Below are 26,228 nucleotides of genomic sequence, written 5' to 3' on the forward strand. Positions count from 1 at the left end.
TATATACTTTTACAGATATATATATATAGCACTATACTATGTGATTTATAGTATAGAAAAATCAAAGGCACTTCTGAATTTCAGGAAAAAGAACCTTATGAAAATACTTATTAGTGCTTATTCTGGGTCTTAGGGCTCCAAAACTCTGAAAACACACCATACAAGATGGCACTAGATCTGGCAGAACTGAAAGCCCAGGAAAAATAAACTTTTTTTATAGTATCAGCCATAACATTCAGCTCTGCTCAGCAGCGGTCTTTGGGGCTTCATATGAGATACTACTGTTGAGCAGACATGCAAGTAGGTCATGCTATTTCACATGAGGCTGCATCAAGATATGATGCATAGTTTGCAGTTACATCTCCCTTTCTAGACACCAATATATCTCTTCCACAAGTTCAGTGCTGCTGATGCAAGTTCCAGCTGTTTTCTGCAGAACTGCTCCTCAGCTGTGCATCCTTCAAAAACACTTTGTGTCTGCTTAGTCCCACCTGAGACCTTTGGCATTTTTGTATTGAACTGCATCTTCTTTTAAAACACCCAGAACAGATGACTTCAAATGCATTTCCTTTGTTGGATGTTCCTCATTTTATTACCAGGTTCAGCTCTGCCTTTCTCCCAAGCAGTACTAGTCACCAGCTAGTGAAGGCAGAAGTGTCCTACTAAAGACTGACATGAAGAAGACACTTGGGATTCCCCAAGCTCACCAGCTGACAGATTTCATTAAAACTTCTCCATTTTTGTCCTCAATTTCCATCTTTCATCTTTGCTTCACCTGGATACAACCTTTAGCTTCTAAATGTCATCTTTCCTTGATTTGCATTCTGCCTAAGCTGAACAAGAAATGTAAATATCTCCTTCACTCTTTGTATCTTTTATTCTTTTGGCTCACGTCCTGGCGTAACTCTGTAGTTGTGCTATACAAACCTCCTACAGGCAGATTTACACAAGCACATCTTTGAAAAGTGTTCCTTTCATTTCACCTACTGCTGCAATTTTTTACTAGAAGGAGTTGCATATTCTTCCTGTATAAGACAGTCAAATTTGCTGCTGCTAAATTTCTTTCCGCAGGCTTTTGGACCAATTGTTTTCAATACCAAATGTATTAATATTTTTATTGGCTATTAAAATCTAGCCTCTTTCAAGGTTACCAACTATCATTATTTTCTTACATACACCCTTTCCTTTTGTTCTGCAAAATCCCAAGTATCATCTGCTGTTTCCAGTAATTTGGCTTCCAGTTCCTCATTTTGTTAAGTGTTGCTTCTATGTGTAACTCCCTCTTCTCCTGCTGCAGGTAGAGTAGGGAAAGAAACTGCTGGTCCTGATGGCAGATAATGTGAATTCCTGATCTCCAAAGCAAGGTGGCTGAATCCCAGAGTGTCTAGTATGCATGGTTCCTCACCTGAGCTACTCTTAATAATCCTTACCTTGGGAGCTGCTTAGTCCATGCTAATGCTAGGGATTGTTCTGACAGTCCAGAGATTCCAATCACACAACAACCTGCACTGTTTAATTTACCGAAAGAGTGACAGAAGCCTGCATATCCTTCTTTTCCATTTATGTAACTTCTCCCACCTCCAGTTCACATTATAGCTTAAAATCAACTCATTCTGTACAGCCTATAAAAAATCAAATGCCTCAGAAGGTAACACTGAAACAAAGGAGGACAGCAGGTTCACAGCTCCTAGTACCAGAACAGAGCATGTCCATCCAGCTTGACTTGCGGCAAACACAGGGCTTCAGAAAGAAATCTCTATATTAGAGTTGGAGCTACTATTTAGATGTCTTTTTATTAAAACATACAGACTGGATTTATATGTACTTAAGGGGATAATGATCTACTGGTAGTTAAGATTAAGCATTCCAGAAGTTTATTACCCATGCAGTTTAAAAGGGACAATATTTAAGACTAAATTTTCCTATCTTTGCCTTCCAACTACTGAATGGTACTAAGCCTCAATTTTCTAAATTAAACAGTAATACTATAATGACTCTTCCTCATGAAGATAATTACTAATTATAATCCAATCATCATTTGAACTTCTCTTTGAATTAGTAAAAGGTTGGGCTTAATCTTGCACCATAAACCAGGGATTTATATCTAAAATTGTCTTATTTCTTGAGATGTGATTATCATGTAGTCATCCAACTGAATATTATTTCTCATATAATTTCTTTAAGGCTTTTTAGTTAAGAGTTTTCAATGCACATATTTGCAGTTGTCAGGACAATGACAACACTGAATTTTTCTCTTAAAGAAATACTATATTTAAAGATGTCACTTGGATAAAGTTCCTTTTGTAGCACACCATTCATGCTAGCTGCTTTACTTTTCTGGGGAGAAAAGGTATTGCACCTTAAGTCTTCTTAAGCTAGAACAGAGGAAAATATAAGAAAAGTAGGGCTGTTTTGCAGAGGTGAAGAGAACACATGTTAAGGCCCTGAGGAGGATGGTGCTGTCTTGTGTACATTGAACAGAACTTCGAATACCATGACAACCATCAATAAATTCATGTTACTTGTAATAAAACCAGTGCAGTTTTACCTATTGATATGCTTTCCTGTATTTAAAAACCTTTACAAGTCCTGCTGTGCAGTTCTACTAAAACTTTAACTTTCAGAGTAAGTTGGTACAGAGGCGGTTGGTTTAGCATGACAAAGAAAGATGAATTACCCAAGATGAATGCTCCTTCATCTGATGCTGGTTGCTATGAGGACCATTTGCATGGCCGCGCCAAAAACAGTTTTGACAGAGCTGGTAGTTGTGGCACTGCTGGCATCGGTACCGGAAGCCCATCATGCTCTCACACCGGCAGTATGAACATTCCACAGGATGGAAGACTTAGAGATGCAGAAGGAGGAGGGAAAGAAAAAAAAGGAAGTAATAAGTGAACTTTAGGAAAACCTTGACCATCAAATTTCATTTGAGCTTCCAAAGGTGCCCACTCCTCCCCCCCTCCCCCCCCCCCAAGGTTATTTTAACCACTAAACCAACTTGTTATTCTGGACAGGTCATGGATTTTGAGTGCAGAGCAGGTACTTTCAGTGAGATTAACTATTAACTTAAGTATGGTTCCACCTGACAAGTTCAATAGTTTGTCTGCAGATTTCCCCCTCCTGGGATATACTCAACCCCAGAGATCTCCACAGATGTCCAACAATATTGAGAGTACATGTGAGTGGACAGAAAGGCAGAAAAGCAACAATTGCAAAGGTTAACTGCTGCTGAAGGAGATCCCTTTGCCCCAAAGCCAGCTGAGAGCGCTTTTCACAGGAGAGACAAATTCAGAGCACCACAATGGGCTTCTGCTTCGTATCACCTCTCAGCTGAAGAACTTCCCTCATTCTTCCCCAACAGTGAGCTGCCTCTTGTACCTCTACAGCTTAAACTGAAGAAATACCTGATGTACCTCTAAATCTTAACATCTTGAGAACTGGAAAATTACATAAGGTATGATCATGCAGAGTCACCATCAGGAGCAAGCTAATAAATAAATAAATAAATAAATGCTTCTTCCCTGTTCTTCTACCCATGAACAAATACTCACAGACTTGCTCCATTTAGGACAGAAGTCTTCAGAACAAAACAAAGAGGAAAGTGAGAATGAGGTAAATGTGATATCTTACTATGTGAAATGCATCTTAGAAGGTGAGGGACAGGAGACAGAATGGAAAGGTGAACATGGAAGTGAATTACAGGGGCATATGGTTTCGCATTGCTGTGGGTCTAGAGCATAAGTAATCACAGATATGTTATATACTACCGAAAGATGTAAGAGAAATAATTAAAAAGTCTGAAGTTTTGATTTATTATTAAAATGATGACTTAGCTGTTCTGCACAGGGCAATGAAGCTAACATAGAGCTACTGCATCTATGGAAAGGTCTAGCCAATTAAGCAGTGCTCAAGTGCCTGCTACTTCAAGAGTGGATGCATATGTCAAAACTATGGAAAACACATGGTTAACAATCAAAGCAAAGTCAACCTGACCATTAACCTGATCAGGAATTGCCATGGATAATTAAGCCAAGATGGTCAAGCGGACAATGCTTTATTGCAGCAACTGGCAACACTGTATAAAGTGAAGGACTAGATCATGGTAGGGGATTTCAGTGTAGAAATACTCCTTGGGAATGGACTGTAGAGGAGCTGGTGACTTTTTTTTTTATGAAAAAGTAGAGAAAGCGATGGAAAGGAAGACTTCCAGATTTGTATCAAACAGGAGAAAAGAAACTGGTTGAAGAAGATGATAACAAGTGACCTTAATATGACAACAGAGTAACTTTGTGAATTTTGTGAAGTGAAGGAGAGAAAAGTGTGACTTCAATGCAGCAGATTTCAGTAAACTCATGGGATTTAGTAAGTAGGCTACAAGAAACAATTCAACAGGAAGCTGGAGTTAGGAAAATTGTCAGTCCCTTAAAAGTTATGTTAAAAGAAACAAGCATAAGATACCTCAGTGGAGAAAGAGCAGACTGTAGTAAAAGACCAATATGGCTAAAATGTAAGAGCTCCTCAATAGCCTAAAATGCAGAAGGAAATCTACAGAAGTGAAAACTGGGACAAATAATTAATGAAGGTTAAAATATTCAGAAGTTAGAAAAACAGAATGAGAGAAAACCAGCAGGGGATTTAAAAGGGACATTACAAGAATTGTAAGTATGATCCTTAAAAAGTTATGAAATTATACCTATGTAACTACTGACTTCTCACATTGTTTTAGCTTGCAAAATACGCTCTGGAACACATACGAAGCCAAGTACTGTAAGCACCTGAAGAACAACAGAGAAATGAGCCAGGGACAATGTTTGCCAAATCAATCTAATGTTTTTCCATGACAGAGTAAGTGCCCTTGAAAACAGAGAATGGGCATCAAATATCATCAGCTTTTCATTTTACTTCAGTAATTCTTACTAAATTGGTCTCCCATGGTGTACTCACGACAGATGGAAATACACAGTAGATGAAAGAACTGTAACCTGGATGTGAATCCCATGGAAAAAAGACCATAGAACAGTCAATTGCCAAAATGGAAAGATCTAATGAGCAAAGGGCTTTATTCCAGGTCACACACACTGGTCAATATTTCTCATAAACACACTGAATGATCATAAAAAATGTCTGATTTGGGGCATCACCTTTCAAAGAAGATGTGGGTTAATTAAATGTACAGGAAAAAGCAACAGAATTAGCTGAATGATATCTGGTAGACATCTTCACTAGAAGTAGACTGTGAGAAGGTATCATCAAACAGCAAGAGGTACTTACAAAATAGCAATACATTCTCCAGAGCCAGTGGCCAAACCCCAGGTACTTACGAGTTTAAACTGCAATAAGAAAAAACTCATGCTAGAACATTAGGAAAAAACTTTCTCACCCTAAGCATATTTAAACACTGATCTCACCCCAGCTTCAAGTCCAAGAAGGTGTTGAAATTTTTTGATGAAGAATTTTAAGAAGCAGTGAAGCAAATCTTTCAAGAACCTTTACACACATTTGAATTTGCCTTTGGAAGGAAAGATGGGTGAAGTCACAGGCTCCTAAAGACTTTTCTTGCACAGACAGATGCCTCCCCACACACACTCTCCTGCAATATCCTTTCTGCTTGGGGCAGGGCTGCTGTCTCCCGCCAAGCCAGAGCACTAGGTCACTACCTTAATAAAAGACAATATACTGATATCAGCTCATCACCCAATGTTCCATTTACCTCTGAATACCACTTCATCTTGTCTCTTCCCCACCTTTTCAAAATTCTCTCTTATCTTCTCTGGCTCCATGCATTTAGAAGAGATTACTATTGATGAAAAGGGAACAACCGTACTACAGTGTCCTGAACCAAAGAATCAAACACTTGAAATTGACATCCTTGATTTAAGAAAGCAGTAACAACATTCTGATAAAACAAAACATGAGGCAAAATAATAACGGTGACAGCACTCAGTGTACTGCAAGCAGCATGCTCTCAAAAGGACTGGTGAAGAGAATATTGGAACAATCATTATCGGAGCTTATTAGATCATGGGCAAAGTGTCTGGCCATCAAGACAGAAAACAAAGAGATGCACTTTTTTGTGGGATTTTTTTTTTTCCTTGCTTAGTTTTTGCTTTTATTTCCTTTTTCTGAAAGTGACGAAGTTTAGCTATGGTTGGGACACAAATAAATGAAGTGGAACAGCATGCTTCCTCCCAGTGCCAACCTGCCAGCTCCCCTTCCTGCCTTAACAGCAGGTGGTATAATCCAATGTAGATATTACATTTTTTTGTTAATTTCTGAATGTCATAAAATATGGTGTTGCAAAATGTATTTGTCTTTTCTCCTGTTCAGGTCACTTGAGGACTTCTCTTCATTAGGGACTGTACACTTCATTGGAGGCTGTAGTGACAGGACAAGGGGGAATGGGTTAACACTTAAACAGGGGAAGTTCAGGTTAGACAAAAGGAAGAAGTTCTATACTGTGAGGGAGATGAAGCACTAGAACCATTAGTCCAAAGAAGCTCCATTCTTTTATTTATTGTTATAAATGTATTCCTCAAGCAAATACTCATACCTATAATCATTCAAAATATTCTTATGGCACTGTTAAGAATGGACATCCTGTACTCTGTGTCAGTAGTTGACTTCTGTGAGAATGTATGGATAATAACTATATATAGCGTGGATGCATGGCCCACCTGGACAAGTTCCTGTGTGATACCCTGGTCTTGCAGGGGGGTTGGACTTGATGATCATTCAAGGTCCCTTCCAACCCTTGGGATTCTGTGATTCCTGGCAGTGTCAAGGCCAGGTTGGACAGAGCCTAGGACAACATGGTTTTGTGCGAGGCATCCCTGCCCATGGCAGACAGGTTAGAACTAGGTAATCTTAAGGTCCTTTGCAACCCTAACTATTTTATGATTCTAAAATATTTAATCATTGAAAATGACCATTTAATAGGAGATACTCAATCCAGATCCATAGCAAAAATGAACCCTTGTGTATGTCCCGTTCCAGACTTTAAAATGAAAAAGTTTCTGCCTTGCTTTTCCTTAGTGGGCACATCTGTAAGCAGAGCTATGCTTTCCCTCAACACTACTTTTCCTACCATGCATGCTAGTAATCCCAAAATCTTTTCTTCTACTGTCTCAATCCTTCAAATCTGCTATTTTTACCTTCCCATAGTCAGGCCCCCAACACCAAGCCTCCCTTAATTTCTTTTACTGTAGGGACACAATCCTGGCTTGATCTCCCTGCCTGCTGAGCCTGCTGTGGCTTGCCACATACCTCTGTACATAAGCTGCAATGACACCTAATCAGCACTTCTCAGCAGATGAAATGCAGCTGATTCTGGAGCAAAAATATCACTTGCAACAGAATAAAAGTTTTTGAGGAAGTTAAAATTATAGTAACTTAGAGAGCAACAACAGTGGCATGAATTACTTATGGAAACATAATTCAGCAAGCAGCTTGGGAGATAACTGTAGAAGGGGCCGATAAGAATTAGAAACATAATTCCAGTGCCCCAAACATTAGAAGTTATGCTATGAAGTAATCTGAATGCTAAACCTCTGTGTAAAAAGGCTCTTCTGTTTAACACAGGATTAAATCCAGGAACTGGTTGGCAGAAGAGACGAGTGAGGAGAGTCTCTTGTGGCATGGAAGAAAGCATCAGCCACAGGGGCACTTATGCAACTGCTCCCAAGGAAGACAGCATATTATAGAGCAGCCATATTGCACAGTAAGAGCCATAGATAATGCAGGATAATGCTGCCAGATAATGCAGGAAAGCATGCACTAATCTGTAAGGATGATTTTATACTCAGCATCTAATAATTTCCTCCAGGTACTTTCAAGCAGACAAAAAGACCAGACTATGAATTATCTCCAGATCTTTCAATCATGTCACTTCTGTTCAAACTTTATGTTTAACCATTTCATTCTTGCCTAAGCTCTGTGCAATTCTATCCTGACCTGTAATTCATATGAAAAATCTTCCTGTCTGTTTCTTTACCACATTTATTCCACCCTATGTGCTTTTCTCGCAGTAAAAGTTTACAAGTGTAAGAGGATGGAAGAAGAAAGCAAGAAGTTCCTGTTGCCCTTCTGTTAATGCAAACTGTCACATCGGGATGGGAAAGACACTGCAGTACCACAGTCTACTTAATATTTTAACAAGTCAACCTCCTCAACTTTTGGTAAGCTTTCCTGTAAGATTTGTCTCCACAAAATTGCTCCTTTCAAACTTCTTTAAAAAAATATTCACTTTTTTTGATGAGACCCACAGTTATCAGGAAATGTCTGTGAATATACAGAGCAACTAGGGAAATTCACCTTCTCTTCTTTTGCAATAAAGAAGGCCCATTGAACATCACAACTCCAGTCTTGTTCACTACTAACAAATGCATATTAAATTCACAACCAGATATGCTTTGCAAGAGGATCAAGAGAAGACAATGAAACAAATGCCAAAAACCCAGCATATCAAAATCACAGCAACACTTACCCATGCATAAATGTCAAGAAACAGAGAATGGAATACAGATCATGAAAACCTAGTTAGAGACAGCATGCTGAGCCTTGCCTGTAAACTGCTAGGCAAAACCAGCAGCTGAAGTTTATCTACCTGTGTCATAAAAGTAAGAAGTCTATACACCTTGAAATTACTATGAGTACATTAAATAGAAGAAGAGGTAACAACTAGTAAGGCAGGGGTTTTGATGGATGATAGGATGATTTTACTCTGTGGAGAAAGAAGCAAAATATGGAGTTTATGGCTGAAGAAAAAGAAAAGTTGTGGGTTTTTTTTCTAGAAGTCACATACAAAACACCATGCACACATGCTGGGTGCAACTATACAGGAAATTAAACCTTTTTTCCACTATAAACAACACATACTTTCAATACACTTGCATGACTTTCTGCAGGAAATCTTTCTGCTTCCCTAAACTCCATAAAGCCCTTGCAGCTACTGCCTCTTCCACTACTCTTTTCTCACTGTTAGTCTCCAGTTTTCTGTCCCTTATTGCTCTTAAATACTTTCCATAGGCTGTAAAGCCAGGGAATTTTAGCTAAGAAAAGGCCTGGAAGCCAGAGGAGCTCAGGATTTACCTCCCATAGCGAGCACTGAAGTGACTCATGTGCTCAAATGCTACTTAAGACAAACAGTTGAATAGGAACCAAAATCTTGGGGAGTCAGCACTTGAAAACATATGTTATAGCATCATCCAAGTGAAGGGTTTTAAGAGTTTCAGAACACGAACATTGAGAGAATATTGTTTCTCTGCTACTTGTTTTTTCATCTTCTGCTATTAGTGATGCTAGAACTCTGAAACTAAACTTGCTCTACATTGGTCCTGGTGATTTCATAAAGAATCAGTCTTCATTCCTTTTCCCTCCAACAAAAGTCTGGGCTTAAATGCTCTGGGACTAAGATCATTACAGTAGGAACAACAAAGGCATATGTGCTTTGTTACTTGAGAAAGGATAGCACATTTACATACTTTGAACAGAAACCCCGCTCTGACCAGATGTTTCAAACAAGAAAATATTCCATTTACCATTTTCCACATGGGCAAGTCTGTGCATGAGAGGCAGCCACACAAGGCACTGAGGAGGTGGATCAGCCATCAATGTGTCTAGAAACATGTTTATCATGATCTTTTTCTGCAAAGAAAAGAGAAATAGAACTTAATTATAAGAAATATATATATATATACCCCAAACTATTTCAGCCTTAAAATCTTTCTATGACTCAAATTCTCTCTAGCAGAAACATTTCATACACTAGAAAGAGATAAAAATCACAACTTCTTTGCTCAGGGAGTTTCAATCTATGTTAGGCAAGCAGTTAACACAAAGAAGGTTTTAGTGTAGACATGATATAATCATACAAAAATAAATTATAAACAAATGAACAGAAAACTCCAAGAAATGGAGGGCTGGTCAGTCTGGATTAGTTCCCCAGATGCAGTTAAGGATTCCTATTTTGAAGAGGAATACAACAAATGTGAGCAGAGGTTATTTAATGCAGAAGATGGTATTTCAAACATACAGACAGGACTAAAAAGCAGACACATAAAAGATAAATTACAACAAATATTCATACAGGATGCATACAGTAAACGATTTTTTAAAAGGCAAAACAAGAAAAAAAGGAGGCAAAGGGAGAACCAGATTTTAAGTGATGTGACTAAGAATGAAACTGAAATGAAATCATTAGGAGAGGGAAGTCAGGCATGTGAAGAGTAGTATTTCCTAAGTTTTTGTATTCAAGTGAGCAAAAGAAAAGAGCTGCTGCAAATACTAGCAGATGGAGACAACGGGTAAGAAAACCAGTGAAGAATCTTGTGGATACAAAGAAAGATCATGTTGCTTTCTGCACACAAGCAGCAAGATGTGTAAGAACCTCTCAGGCCAGTGGCCAGCGGGTCAGGTGGTACTTTATCTCACCTTAGCATATGGCAGTGCTACTCCAAAGAACACCCACAACAGGGAGGGCAAGGAAGGCTGGAGGAAAAGCCAGGCTGGGCTTCTAGGGGCTGTGAAATTAATTGTAGCTTTCATTTGCAATTACGATGCCAAAAAGGAATGGCTTTTAACTGACAGAGGGTAGATTTACATTACATATTAGGAAGAGGGTCTTCCCTGTGAATAGGGGAGAGGCACTGACACAGGTTGCCCAGAGAAGCCATGGCTGCACCATCCCTAGCAGTGAGCAAGACAAGGTTGGATGGGGCTTGGAGCAATCTAATCTAGTGGAAAGTGTCCCTGCCTGTGGCAGGGGGATGTAACTAGATGAGATTTAAGGGGCTTGCCAACCCAAACCAAGATATGACTAGACAGTGATATATGATATGGAGAGTGGCAGAACTACCTAAAAGTAGCAGATCTTCATTGTGCTATATACAAGAATCCTGTGTAGAGAGTGAAGCAACTTCATGTAACTCAAAAGAGGGCAGTCGGGACACAGGCTTTGGGGATTTTTCGCCAATACAGGTAGGATATTTTGCAACCAATTGACCAAAAAGAATCACACAATATTATCATTGCCACATTTTCTCTGTCTGGGCAGAGGCATTCTCACTAATGGCTGTGCTGACAAGAAAGCAAACAGCAGTTTCCTCCTAGAAATTATGTCTCAGAGAACGAGCCTAGACAAAGCCCTTTCTTGTAGCTGGTCTAACATTTCCTACTGGGTTCAGAATCCAGCCATGGAACAACCACAAAATATCATTCAGCCACCATTTGTGATGCAACAACTATTAAATAATCTGCCAGCAGTTCCCAAACTCCAAGAACATAAATGGAAAATTAGTAAATGTGAAGGCACATCAGTCATGAGGGTCAAATGCTCCCCAGGAGAACAAATGCAATTCTGCATAGATAATCTCTGTGATCACCTGCTGCCTCCACTCCATTTTAATAACTGTTTTTACCAACTGATGTTAGCATACCTACTTTTCTTAATAGCTCTGCAGTCTCAGATCTTCCTGCAGGTGGGTGCAGAGACAGGTTATACCAATGCTATCCTTGTATTTAGAACACCATAGGCTTGCTTCAACAGCAAAAAAATCAGCCAGTTTTATTGCTGCACTGCCAACACACTTGTTTCAACAAGATGTTAATGCATATATTTCCCCACAAAATGCATGTGGGGAAATGTGGCACAAAAACACATCCCCTGAGCCTGCATAAAGATACATGATTTATAACTCTACAGCAGTCAAAACAAGTTATACTGGTCTAAAGAGCTGTGTATTAGACCTCACCTGTATTTCTAACCATTCTGTGCCTTGCGCTCTATTAGAGTATGCTTATGTCATTCTTTATACACAAGACCATCCTGTCCTTAATATATCCTTATTAGTCACTTTAGCAACTGTACATCGTTCTGACACTGTTAAGTTTGTGATCTATCTAGTTGAACTATCAGCCATGCTATTGGCGAAACATAAGTCAGCCAATACTTCAGCAAAGCTTTTGCGTAAGGCATGCACAAACCAGTGCCTACCCAGGCCAGCTTGTATAGCTTGTATTGCTGAGTTTCAATAGAATGATGTGCAGTTGGACTGTACAGCAGCCAAGTTCCTGGCTCCCAAGTCTCGGAAGTGAATGGCTCAGCTCAGTAGGAACACTGCAATTAAACTGCTCTGTAAATGAGATGTAAAGTGGACACACCTCTGCAACAACAGGACAGGCTGTGCCATTAACACAGAAGGATTTTGACCAAGGCAGGGAATGTCACGGTGATACAACATCCCTGACAAATACAGGGGCTGTGGCCAAGTGAACAAGTCTTAAAAATATGACATGATATCTTACATCTGTGGAATCCTCCACTTGACCTAGAATAGCAAAGTATTACTGAAAGCTCTTTATACATCTGGAGGCCATCACAAAGAATGCAGCTCTTGCCAAAAGCATCCCAATAAACTCTGTTTTGTGTGGGCAACAAACTGGAATTATTCCCCCGTGACCCAAGAAATGAAACAATTTGCAGGGTATACAATCACCAACACTTCTTTGCCTATCTGCCCTTTCACCTCTCAAACGGAAGCAAACTATTAGGCATTGGCATCTGGAAAGTGTCTCCCGGAACCAAGACCTCCATGGGTAGCCAGGAGCCACAGCTGGCCAGGAAGGATTTGCCACTTGGTAGCTTAAGTAACACTAGGGAATATTCCTGGCGCTGAAACTCAAATCAAGCATGCTTTCATATTATTAACCCTGTGCCTAGTTTAACTACTCACTCTCCCAAATGATTCCAGTGCCCAGATCAGGTGTTATTATCAGCTAGGAATCATTTTTAATAAACAGTTTCCATGTAACCACCCTGCTTGAGGGAATAAGAGAGTCTAGTAACATCGATGTGGTTAGACAATTCCAGTTGGCCTTAGCATCCCAGGACAGCTCAAAGCAGTATTTAGCTAACTACTGCAAATGTAGCTTATGTGTTTGTCATGTACATGCTGAAGTCTGAAACCTCACAACTTTACCAATGCCATCTGGAGCAAAATCACAGGCTGTAAAAGGAGAATATCACAGAAGTACCTCTGGGAAGCTTGTTTTCAGATCTGGGAGGCATAAAAAAATGGGATTAATTCTAAACCAGATTATCCATCTACTTCCTGGGACCCATTTCAAAGTTTTCCAATAAATGAAAGAACCACCTTGGGATACCTTGTTTATCGGGATTAATTAAAAAAATATTACCACTCTCTACAAACCTGGCCTTCCATGAGAGATTTTGTTTTGCTGAATAAAATTAGAGCAAAGGAATTTCTAAAAGTAAATCAGTATGAAGAATAGCTTTATTGTTCATGGAAGCCAAAGCCAGAGAGCTAAGACATGCTGCAGGCAAGCCACAGGCAAATCAGAATCATGTAACTGTTTAGGTTGAAAAAGACCTTTAAAATCATCAAGCCCAGCCCCTAACCCAGCACTGCCAAACCCACCGCTAAGAAATGCCCGTAAGTGCACATTTACACATCTGTTAAATCCCTCCAGGGGCTCCACCACTTCCCTGTGCAGCCTGTTCCAATGCTTGACAAACCTTTTGGGGAAGAAATTTTTCCTAATATCCGAACTAAACCCCCACCTCGCTACGACCTCCTTTAAGGCAGGTATAGAGTGATAAGGTCTCCCCTGAAACTCCTTTTCTCCAGGCTGAACAACCCCAGTTCTCTCAGTCACTTCTCACAAGACTTGTGCTCCAGACCCTTCACCAGCTTTGCTGCCCTTCTCTGGACCCACTCTAGCACCACAGTGTCTTTCCTGTAGTGAGGGGCCCAGAACTGAATACAGGATTCAAGGTGCAGCCTCACCAGTGCTGAGTAGAGGGGAATGATCTCTGGCCTTCCTTGGCCACACTATTGCTAACACAAGTCAGGATGCTCTTAGCCTTCTTGGCCACCTGGGCAAAGTGCTGGCTCAGACTCAAGGGCAGTTACTATACCTCACTTGGCTACAGTAGTGAAATTTGCATTAATTATCTTAGAGATCTCAGCCAACTGTCAAAGTCTAGGGAGCTACACCAGCCCTTCTTTAGGGGTAAGAAATTTCACTTACAGAATCCAGGCTTCTGAACAAAACAAAACCCCATCCCTGTTCCTTTTGCAGACATGGACAGACCCTGTGGGGCTTAGAATTCAATGTCTGACTTCTATAGCCACATAGTAAGGCTGAGGCTCTACATTCAAAAGCAGTGCCACTTGTGTGAAACATGATTTGATCAGATCAGAAAGGGTGGCATACCCATGCAAACAAGTATGGCCCACAAATATATCAGCCATGATGGAAACAGAAATAAATATTTATTAATTACACTATTGGTAAACCAAAAGTCTCTCCTCAGTAACTCCCAGCCCTCATCATTTCCTAAATCAAAGGCTCTTTTCTACTGTGTTGTGTTTCAAATATTCTAATTGCTGATTAAGTTTGACAAAAATGACGATTAAATCTAAATACTTCAGAAATACTTCTTCCAGAACATAATCATGACCAGAATCTAAACATTTAATTTTAGGCCTACGATTACCTAGGTTCATTCTTACAGTTGATGTAAGGACTATTTATACTATTTACATTATTTCAAATTACAAACAAATCCTTGGAACAATTAAATTTCAATAAATGAATAAAGAATAAAAAGCTCTTTAAGATCATTATTCCAACATCTACTCCAAACATCAGCTGTAGTGGACATATTTTGGAAAAAAAAACAGCTATACCAGTAAGCATAATGGTCAAATTGATTTAAAAATAAACTATGCGCACACCAGGTATTTATGTCGTACAGGCCCAACCACATAACAAGTGATCTGTTGAAACTAACACTCTCAAAACACTGAGAAAGCTTAATATTTATCACAGGAAAATAGTAAAAATACTGTGTTTCATGTTTTAGAAAAGAAAGAGAACATCCTTGCTGTTCCAATAGGGAACTGAAGTGTCCCTTCAAGGAGGGGGAACAACCAAAATTATGCAAAATCATTTAGTTGCCTAAGACTCAGGCATCCTATTTTTAATTACTCAGACTGTCTTAAAACTGCCCAGGTGATATAGCATTTATTACGACCCCCTCTCCAAACCTCCCATCCAAACCATGACCCACCCAGGCTTAACACATGATACAGAAATCCTGGGTGGTTAATGCTTACTTGTTGTGGGAAACAGGTCCGAACAGAATGCTCTGTGTATCCAAAAGAAGGCCCCTCAAAGACAGCAGTTGGAAGCTTTAGAACTTCTTTCAAAAACTGATCAAACTTTGTAAATATCATTAGTCCATTTGAATCTGATATCTGAGAGAAAATATCTGCAAGAAAACATAAAACCCTACAGTAAATACATGCTTACTACAGGAAAATATAATTATTTCAATCCATTTAAGCCCCAAGAGATTTCTTTTTAGTTTCTTCTGAACATAATTTCTTATGAAATTCTCAAAATGAAATTTATAAATGGATGTATTTGAACATGCTATGATATAAATCTTTCTGTTTCCTCCATCCCATCTCACACAGTTTGAGATAAGATTCTGCCTGTGCATTAACTCAAAGGGGAAGCAAGGAGGCGGTATAAAAGTTACACAATACCTTCAAGCTTATACCTTCAAAATAAACCTAAAAATCCTCTGAGAGGTCTCATAGAATTAAAAGAAGTTGTAAGAATCACAAAGTCCAAACTGGCAAAGCCCATGGTAAGCTGGGTGCATGCCACTGCCAGGCTGAGTTCCAGCGCTGCAGGGTTGGTGGAGAGTGTGGGACAGATGTGCTGAGAACTGGGGTGCTCTGACCTCTGTCCCTGGCTGAGACTCCCCAGCCAGGCAGCTGAGCTGGAGGAGAGAGGAAATTGAGTTGAGTTTTGTACCAGAGAAACTGCACACACTGAAGAGCTAGATTATGAACTTCCGTCCTTCCACAAGAATTATGCTGAAATTAAGAATTAAGCTGAAAAAGGATAGATTTACATTAGATATTAGAAAGTTCTTCCCTGTGAGGGTGCTGAGACCCTGACACAGGGTGCTCAGAGAAGCTGTGGCTGCCCCATCCCTGGCAGTGTTAAAGGCCAGGTTGCACGGGGCTTGGAGCAACCTGGTCTAGTGGAAGGTGTCCCTGCCCGTGGCAGGGGGTTGGAACTGGATGAGCCTTAAGGTCCCTTCCAACCCAAACTATTCTGTGATTCTAGGACTCTGTGATAAGAGGAATGTGTGGTATGAGAAAAGGTATGCTTTTTAATTAGCACAGTGGTGCTAAACACATTTCTGAAACCAGAAAGAAGGTTGAGCAAGGTGTTCAGCAGTCTTGTCAATATATGGAAAAAGAAAGGGAGGGAGGGTGGTCACATCCAGTAGCAGGAAGAAGGGGGTTTGGCAAGATTCCCCCCCAAGGCCACATTCAGCTGTGGGCATGGGAATGGAAGATGTCCCTGAGCCACCCCTGACTGCACAGAGCTTAGCTCCTTCAGCCCCTCTACTCCAGCTACTCTACAGAACCAGCTCAGAGTCCCCAGCAAAGGCAAAAATAGAGAACAAGGTGTGCAGATAACATGGTAAGAAAATGATATCACATAAAACATCGGGATAGCTGTATACAGATACAGCCTAACTGTCCTGGGATCAAAAATCTCTTTGGAGAAGACAAATCGCTTGAACAGCAAAACTGATACACCTTGGAGACATATTATGCTATAAAGGAAGATTTCTCTAACAATAGTACTAATATTTGTAAGACCTAAATTTTTCCAAGATGTGACAGATACCAGAATTCTTCACTAGCACTGAATCATCTCTGAGGTTATTTGAGACACCAGCAGTAATTACACATCATAAAGAGGATGCTGGCAGAATATAAGCTTAATTTAAGTAATCAAAACTAGGTCCATAAAAAAAACTATTTCAGAAAGGCATATTTCTAGTGAACTGGCTAAACAGACAAGCTTGAAGTGAGGGTCTGAAGATCTTGTTGAATAATCTGATGAGCCGTATTAGGAATAATGGGGGGTGGGAGAGGGAGAAAGGAAAAAGGAAAGGAGAAAACAGTAGGGAAAATGAAAGGGAGGGGAAAAACAGGGAAAAAAAAGAAAAATAATAATAATTTTAAAAAGGGTGTCAGGAAGGGAACAGTGTATTTTAGAAAATTAGTCCAGGCAGAAAAATTAAATTTAACCCAAAAATTGAATGTGGAAGAAAACTCAGGCTCACAATGCACACAAAAGAAAACTATGGAGGCAACTAAGCCTGATCAGGAAGGAAAACTTCCTGAATCCCAAACCATCCTAGATCAGACACTCCCAACCCCAAAATCCGAAGGTCTGGTAATGAATCTGTCAAGTTGAGAGGGGTAGATCCAGACTGCAACCTGACAGCACTTGTGTTTAACAAAGGACAGAAATCTGCTGGGTATTCATAGTCTACTAATGTGGACTGAGCAGGATGCAAAATCTAAATTCTTTTTAAAGAGAAAGCAATTAAAGCCATGGAAATAGAGTGAAAATGAGATAAAATAGAACAGGCTTTATCAAGGGTAAATTAAAAAGAAAAAAAACAAACCAAAGCCCACTAACTTATATCTCACAGTCATAAAAGTGGTTTTATAGTCAAAGTGAAGTTAAACTCATTAAATTAGCAAGGAAATTAGAAAAGAAAGATTAGTAGGATATAAGTCATCTGCCCTTTAAAGGGGCAGTAAATTACCCTCAAATAGAAAACCTGAAGCAATCCAGAGTAACAGTGTCATTTCTGAAGAGCTCTCTCAGGGTTGCAACAGACAGGTGCTAGTAGAGTTTCCCAATGATGAGGTATTACAGTTCTCATATAAAATTTCAGTTCAATGCTATTATGATATAAGCATGTTTTTAAATGGATAGAATAATAAATCTAGAATTATAAACCCCACTGCTCAGTCCCCAAAATACCAACGTAAAATGGCACTTGTGCAACTCACTCTTTCCTTTTTTCAAATGCTTGTAGTAAAACTCTTATGCTAAAAACAGAGCTCACAATATCATGTCAAACTTGCCCAGCAGTCCCCTCCAGAGCCTCTACTCAGCTGCTCATAAGCACCAAAATTGTTTGTGTTTTCCAATCAGGGCATTTGCCTGAAGCTTTGTGTAGTTTCAAGTGAAGGCTCCACCATTTCTCCAATGGAGTTAAAACTAAAATGACAAAACCCTGGCACCCTCATCTTCCAGAATCTTGACCTTGAGTGTACCTTGTGTCACCAAATTCCAATGAAGTTACCAATTTCTATCATACATATTCATAAAATACTTGTTAAATACTAGGTTCAGTATCAGTAAAAGCCAAGAAAATTCATTTAACAGGCGAATTGTTTTGACTGTGCTTTTGGGGGGTGTGTGTGGTGTGTGCAGTTTCATTGGCATTAATCCAAAGTATCTATTAAGGTCAAAAGGGCAATCTAAGGAAACAGAGGCCAGTCATCCCCACTTCAGATCCTGGGGAAAATCATGGAGCAAATCTTCTTGGTGCATATTCCTGACTAGGATCCACCAGTATGGATCTACCAAGGCTAAATAACACCTGATCACCTCCACTGTCTTCCGTGATACCTGAATTTGTAGATACTGTTCATCTCGTCTTGAGCAAGGCTTTTTACTTTCTATTCCCCACAGCATTCCAGTATCCAACCTGGGATGTCACAGTATGCATGGGCAAGTAGCTGGTTGGATGATCAAACATGAAGGGTAGTGGACAATGGGCCAAATCCTATGTGGAGACCAATAACAAGTGGACTGCTGCTGGAATCTGTCCTGGGACATGTCCGGCTCCATGTGTCTGTCAGTAACATCTGTGCATGCTTGTTGAACTCACATATGGTGCCAAATTGGGTGGACCAGGTGATATATCCCTGAGGGTAAGGGCTGCAAACCAGCAGGATCTGGAACAGCTGGAGGAATGGGCCAGCAAGGACTGTCTTAAGTTCAAAAGGATAAATGGAAAGCCCTGCCCATGGGAAGGAAGTGACTCTGGCACCAATCGAGGCTGAGGAGCAGCTCTGCTGGAAAGGTCCTTGTGAGTTTTGAGGTCACAACATGACCATAAGCCAGCAGTACTCACTGTCAGCAGTGGCCAAAAACATCCCTGGCTGTATGATCAGGAACTCAGGTAGTGGAAGTGACATTCTCCACGCAGCACGTCTTAGACACCTTTTAGGTACTGTACCCAGTTCTGGGAACTCCCAGCATCAGAGAACTGTTGAGAACCACAGAACATGAAAGACCAGCTGAAGTGAGCTCTGTAGAGGGCCACAAGGATGTTAGGCATGCTGAAGCACTTGCCCTCTGAGGACCGTCTGAGGAAACAGGAACTGTTCAGCATACAGAAAATAAGCCACTGAGAATAGTACCACCTGAACACTTACACAGACATAATGGAAATGCTTTTGGAGGAAAATTTATCAATTAAGAGTTGGAGAGCTAGGTATGGGAGAGGTCAGAAGTCTGGGACAGACACTGGAGAGACCAGAGGATTCAAGAGGCTCCAACAATCAACTACTAGATAGATAAGCATCTGCAGCAGGTCACCAGAAAGATCCATATTGTACAGGCATGTACAGATATGTATATATTTATGCCACTGGCAAACTTTTATCCTGGCCAGGCAGGCAGGCAAACAGAACCAGCTCTATGGTGCTGTTTGTGTTCACATGGGTATTTCTGTCTGAGTTGATCCCTAAGGCTGCATGAAGTGCTCCTAATGGTAACTCATGGCCACCCTGGCCACTGGTGGACTGTAGTAGCCCTGCCTCTACCAGACTGGGAGGTGTGGTGGTAACTCCTAAAATTTGTTATAAAAAATTAAGATGTAAGAAATCGTGTATAAAGCAATAGAATCATAGACTAGTTTGGGTTAGAGAGGACTTTAAAGCTCTAGTTCCAACCCCCTGCCATGGGCAGGGACACTTCCCACTAGACCAAGTTGCTCCAAACCCCATCCAACCTGGCCTTGAAAGTGCCAGGGATGGGGCAGCCACAGCTTCTCTGGGCACCCTGTGCCAGGCCCTCACCACCCTCACAGAGAAGAGCTTCTTCCAAAGATCTCATCTCAATCTCCCCTCTGTCAGGTTAAATCCATTCCCCGTTGTCCTGTCCCTACAGGCCTTTGTCAAAAGCCCCTCTCCAGCTTTCTTGCTGGCCCCCAGGGGCACTGGAAGCTGCTCTAAGGTCTCCATGGAGCCTTCTCTTCTCCAGGCTGAACAAGTCCAGCTCTCTCAGCCTGTCTCCATAACAGACGTACTCCACCTCTCAGAGCATCTTTGTGGCCTCCTCCAGACTTGCTCCAGTAGTGCAAAATTGTGCACCGAGTTTCTCTTGTTTGAATAGATGTCATACCACAACAAACTACATATTACTACTACTACTACTTTGATCCACTGATTAGGGCCAAAACAAATAACTTCCCTTTCACCTCACTCCTCCAATAATCAAAATTCCCCCTCTTCAAAATCAGCCCCCCACAACTGGGCTAATTTACCTACAGCATATTAGCTTTCAGGACCTTTATTATGTGCAACCTAGTATTCAGCATGCATTACTGTATGAATTTTGGGGTGAACACTAAAGGATGATCTAGCACTAGATGGCAAGTGGGAAATAAATAGAAGCTGGTGAGGTAAGGGAGCCCAAGAGCACCCCACAGGTAGAGCCAGTCATTAGAGAAGTCAGCCTTCAAAATGAGTGGGATGGAGTTCTGATCTACAAAAAGTTCTGTTTGCAACTTACTTGCAGAAATAACACAGAACGAAGCACAATGAATCTACCTGAATGACAAAGTGAAGTCATTTGAATCCATGAAATCTGACATTTTTAGATGGAACTTCTTAGGCTGAAAAAACTGACAAAAATCATGAAGTCCACATCAATAAGCCAGCTTTACAACTCTGACCTTGCATGCCACATGAAGGAACTCATTTGCAAGGAGTACCATGTCATGGGGAAAAAAAGAAATCTTTTCCAGAGACCAGCAAAGTGGTTGCATTGAACAACTCCCATTTCATATGTGCTGTCAGACACTGTGTGGACTTAAAAACACTCCATTTGTTAACATTTCTAGAGTTTAAAAACCCAAGCCTGTACATATGCAAGTACAGGGACCAAGTTACTATCATTCATATAAATGATGAGGTAAGAAATAAAAATAAAAATTACAATTTCCAGAAAGTCTCATGCTTTCTGGAAGCGGGGATTCCCCTGGAATCAGGGAAAGAAGTAAACTGGAAACAGAAGGAGTTCGGTGATGAAATGGGTCAGTAATCAGAGAGAGGTGGGAAAGACAGAAAAGGGAAAACAAGAAGACAGCATATTCATAACGATCAGAAGAAATAAAGAATGAGGACAGCTGAGGCATAGCAGATCAAAAACCTGTTTATAACAAAAGCAGATAGCTTAGGCAAGCACATTTCCCAGAATATTCCTCCACTCACTGAATATCTGCATTCAGCAGCCTTAAATGAATTTGCCATCAGTGAAAACAGCTCAGGCAGTAATCAAACAGGGTAAATGTTTGATACTGACAAACTGCTTTGATAAAGTTTAAATAAGGGGGTTTGCAGTTTCAGCCTGTCACTGCTGATTTGCCCTTTAGTTCTTGTACTGGAAGGGGAATGAAACTGCTGTTTTCACCAACCGCTACTCATGATTTTGTAGAACACTATTCTTCCAGTAGCATTTTTCTTCCCAGGTTGAGGAATTTTGCTCTATCTAGTTGTTTGGCAGAATTTGGGGGCTCGATCGTGGATCAGTTTACCCAACACCAGTCCTGTTGTCTCCAAGGGGGAAAAGGAGATAGCAGGGCTCACAGAAAGAGCTTTAAGCTAGATTTGAAGGGGGAAAGTTCCTCACTAGAGATAAGTCTGGGGACAGCACACCAGTGTTTGAGTGTGCTAGCAAGGTCCGACAGTCTGCTGTCTCTGTGGAGACAGGGTATGGAGATTCACCTGGCAGAAAGATGAAGGGTTATGGATGTATTAGAAACCATGGAAGCACCTGAGAATGGTCACATAGGAATTAGGGCTTCTCTCCCCAAACAGGTAACAGGATCAACAGCCCAACTGAAGTGCATCTACACCAAGGTATGCAGCACGGGCAACAAGCAGGAGTGCTACTGTCCAAAACACATTGAAGCTACATGCTCTTTGAAAATAATGCTCCACTTCCAAAAAGGAGTGTGCCAAGAAAAAAGGGACAGCTGATTCTGGAGGGAAGATCCCTGAAGTACACTGCAAACTAAAGGTTAGCTGGTAAGATGAAAGAAAGAATAAGTAACAGGCACAACAACCAGAAACAGAGAGATGCTGTAAGAAGCAGCACTGTTCAGTGAACGCAGTCAAAAGCCTTTCCTCCAACGTGTATGAATACCAGTTAGGAATTTTTCTAAAGTTACAGTGGCAAAGAATATGGGAACCAACAGAACAAGAAAAAAAAAAAAAAGGAAATTTCAAATGCTATGAAGAAAAGCAGACATTATGAAAAGACAGAGAGAGAACAGTACGTTAAATGCACAAATTCTAAGACCAGACACACCTGTTAAATAGGTGTCATTATTAAAAAAGGTGTCCTTAAGCCACCTTTTGAATCATTAACTTGAGGCTTAACATAACTTTCAGACTATCTAGATCTTTGTCTGAAAACATCAACACTTCACTGATCCATGTAACAGTTCATTCCAGTGGTTAACAGCCTTTTCCACTAATAGGTAACAGCGCCATTTCCTCCATGTGTTTTGATACTATCTTGCTAATTCTAGCAATAACCCAGGCCTGAATTACTTATCTACTGTCAGCTCCTCAAATCTCATCCTAACTAAATCCAAAATGTAATCTTTTACAGAGGAAATGCAGTTTCTGTATTTTTCCTCAGTATTTGGTATTGCATATTTTATAGAGGTAATACATTTGTTAAAAATGCTTAAGTATCTTAAATATCCTCTGTCATCTATGCCTGTCACCTTTATTTAAGGCTAATATTTAGCCACCAGCAGCTTTTTTTTTAATCAGAGTTTTTAGTTACTACCAGATAAAACCCCTGCGTTTCCTGGTACTGAAACATGAGCAGCCTTAATATTAAACATGTACATGCAATTTCTCACTATTTTTCAGACCCTGCCATGTAGTTTCATTCAGCACAGTAGTATTTCACATTTGCAAGTTTTAAAGCAAATACAATAAAGAAGTGTGGAAAAGTCTGGAGACTTATTTAGGGTGAATGACAGGCATAGAGATTAGGAGGAACAAATTGCTACAAGTTAACTTTCATGAAGGGAATTTAGGGTGAGGTGAAAATGACAAAACCTGAGTAGTAAAATCTGGCACTGACAGCAAAATTAACATCCCGACTTTTTAGGGTGGAAATGAAAAGTAAAAACCACCCAGAACCACAGTATACCTTACCACTGGAAAGACAGAACAAGCATTACTCCTAAAGGACAAACTCCATGTTTATGGATATCACTGATTTTCTACTGATACAGCAGAAGGCTCAGGAAGCACGAAACAAAAAGATTGACGAATCAATAAAAGAGTTAAAAAAGAACCGAGAAGCTGGTGTTACAGAATGAGAAGATGCAGAGTACTTCACGTGAAGCAGAAGACATGCAGAAGCCCCTTCACATCCCCAAAACTGGGGCAATGGCAATAAATTTAACATTACTAGCAGAAAAATCAGACCCGAAGTTTTACACTTAAAGAAGTGCCCAAGCATTTTAAAATAACCAAACGTGCGTGTAAAGCTCACTCAGTAACTCAGTACGTTCTATGGCCAGCAGATGGCATGTGTGACAAAACCATTACTACAGCAAGTTCATTTCCGTATAAAGACTGCTGAATAAGCAAAACCAGTTAGCTTTCAAAGCTTAATATCATAAAACACGGCCGGTCATGGCAACATTTAAATGGTTAAATGGTTTTCTTTAAAATACTTACATCTGAGTTTGTCCAGTATTTTACCACCACACATGGTTGCTAACATTGCTTTCACTGAAAATACTGTCAGCTTCCCATGGCCCTCACTGTGGAGAAAAAATTACATGATAAGTAATTACTACACAGAATGAGAAGTAACAAAAATACTTGAGGCCTAGGAATGAAATGCAAAAAAGGCCCTTCATTAACTACTAAGATTTGCCAAAACTTTTTACCATCACTTTAAAACACTGACAACACTTAACATTTTTAATAGATTGGAACAGTTAATAAGTGTCTGATCACAAATCAACTTCTCTTGCACAGTTATGAAAAACACTCTTGGTGAATGCTAAAGTCTACTCTTGTCTTGCATGACGTTGCTTTAAATTTGCACTCCTTGAACACTCTGATATTCAAATACACATTTCATTCTAAAACTAGTCCAGTAATTGATAGCTAATAGAGAAGTCATGAGATATCCTGAATCCTACACCATGAACAGGAATAATGTTAACATTGCTTTATTTTAATTTAATAAAGCTGTTGTGCTATCAGAACAGATGGTACATCTGGGGAATCATTTTCTAGTATCAGCAAGAGAAAACAAATTTGTCTCTATGGAAAGTGTGCAAAAGCCCATTCAGCATGGTTTGATACGTAAAACAGGAACATGTATTCTTCCTGTTAACAGGAAGGAAGATAAGGATGAAATGATGAGGGAATTAATTCACAAGAACCACAGGAGGAGTCTCACTGCAGAACAGTTGATGCTCAGTGCTGGCCCAGGTGGCATGCATCTTGCCTTCCTGTCTCTTGAACTTCTGTCATTCATAGGACTAAAGACAGGACGCAGAAAACCTCCACTTTATGATACTATAATAGCCACAGAGTAGTGATCCCGATATGTAACCACTGTTATTGTGAAGTCAGTTGAACACTGCTTTAGTGGTGTGTATGGCAAAAGAAATGAGTGTAAACATGGGTAAGAGCTGTTGGAATTCTGAACAACTTACTGCCAAACAGAAACATACTGAATCATTATCCTTAACTATAAATAGCAAGAGGAGGACAGACTGACAATCCACCAAGAAAGTTAAAGTCACAGGTAAAATGACAAAAAGAATTAAAATAAGTTCAAGTAACTAGTTCTTCCCTGTGGGGGTGGTGAGGCCCTGGCACAGGGTGCCCAGAGAAGCTGTGGCTGCCCCATCCCTGGCAGTGTTCAAGGCCAGGCTGGACAGGGCTTGGAGCAGCCTGGTTTGGTGGAAGGTGTCCCTGCCTGTGGCAGGGGGGTGGAACTGGATGAGCTTTAAGGTCCCCTCCAACCCAAACCAGTCTCTGATTCTATAATGAACTGTAATTAACTGTAATGGAAGGTCAATTTGTACTGTCACGGAAAACACGATGACAGTGAAAATACATGATGGGTGTTAGAAGGAATCTAGAAAAACTCCAGACTACTTCTCAGTGGAAATGAGATGCATACTTAACATTTGCACTTAGGCGACTAGCACTTGGAAAGTGTTAAAATTGGAATTATTCAAAGTAAATATTGGCTTCTGGTATTGAAGTAGTGACGAGGTCTAATGTCAGTGACAGACGAGCAACCAGATGGAGACATCAGGATGCAACCAAATAACATTTTTCCCCGCTTTCACACTCAAAGTTAATATGCAAATATTATCTTCTGCTATCATTTCACACTCCATGATGAGGGAAACGCTCTCAACCCTTCTCAGGCTGAGAAGTGCCTGAAATATAACACGCTATTTCTCTAATACAGACTCAAAGTATATTTTCAATATCCCCTCTACAGAGGCAAGGCAATCTCCTAGAGCTACAATGCAGGAAGAGCTCTGGAGAGCAATAGTGATTCAAAGGCCACCACTTTGTTCATATCCAGTCCCCTTTTAACACCTCTTCAAGCCTTGACCTCCACTTTAATCTGAGCCAATCTTACCAGTTAATTCAAATCTCCGTAAGTTACAGTTTCAGGCCCCTTCGTTCCTTTTTAAGACATTCATTTTCTTTCAAATGAAAGTTAAGCTTTGAATTCATTTCCAGAAAAAAACCAAGTCACTAAAGTCATTAATATCTCCTCTCAGGACACAGACTTGCCCTTGCAAAGATATTGTATGGTGCCTTCAGATATTAGGACTGCTTCTGCTGACATTATGTTTATCAATCAAGAAAAACCTCCAAACTACTCCCTCTGCAATCTGGTAGAGGTGTTATTAAGCAACATGCCAAAAAATGATTTTTGTACCAATGCAATTCAATCTGCTGAATTCCGCATGGAAATGAAACAGGGTAAAACTTTCAGTATTATTT

The 26,228-nt window shown here is 40.2% G+C and overlaps 1 protein-coding gene across 7 annotated transcripts in view; it reads right to left on the reverse strand.

Annotated features, from left to right (window-relative positions):
• DTNB (dystrobrevin beta) overlaps positions 1-26,228 on the reverse strand; it is a 197,035-nt gene that overhangs the window by 143,337 nt on the left and 27,470 nt on the right. For all 7 annotated transcript variants that reach the window (XR_004549462.1, XM_034060608.1, XM_034060607.1 and 4 more), the window contains 4 exons: positions 23,916-24,001; positions 15,138-15,292; positions 9,537-9,642; positions 2,678-2,844 (listed from right to left, as the gene is read on the reverse strand). Coding sequence is in view for 6 of the 7 variants with exons in the window: in XM_034060608.1 (XP_033916499.1) it covers positions 2,678-2,844; positions 9,537-9,642; positions 15,138-15,292; positions 23,916-24,001 (514 nt within the window). In the remaining variant the exon portion in view is untranslated. The remainder of the gene's footprint in view (positions 1-2,677; positions 2,845-9,536; positions 9,643-15,137; positions 15,293-23,915; positions 24,002-26,228) is intronic.

This window comes from Melopsittacus undulatus, chromosome 3 (genome assembly GCF_012275295.1).
Source record: "Melopsittacus undulatus isolate bMelUnd1 chromosome 3, bMelUnd1.mat.Z, whole genome shotgun sequence".
NCBI lineage: Eukaryota > Metazoa > Chordata > Aves > Psittaciformes > Psittaculidae > Melopsittacus > Melopsittacus undulatus.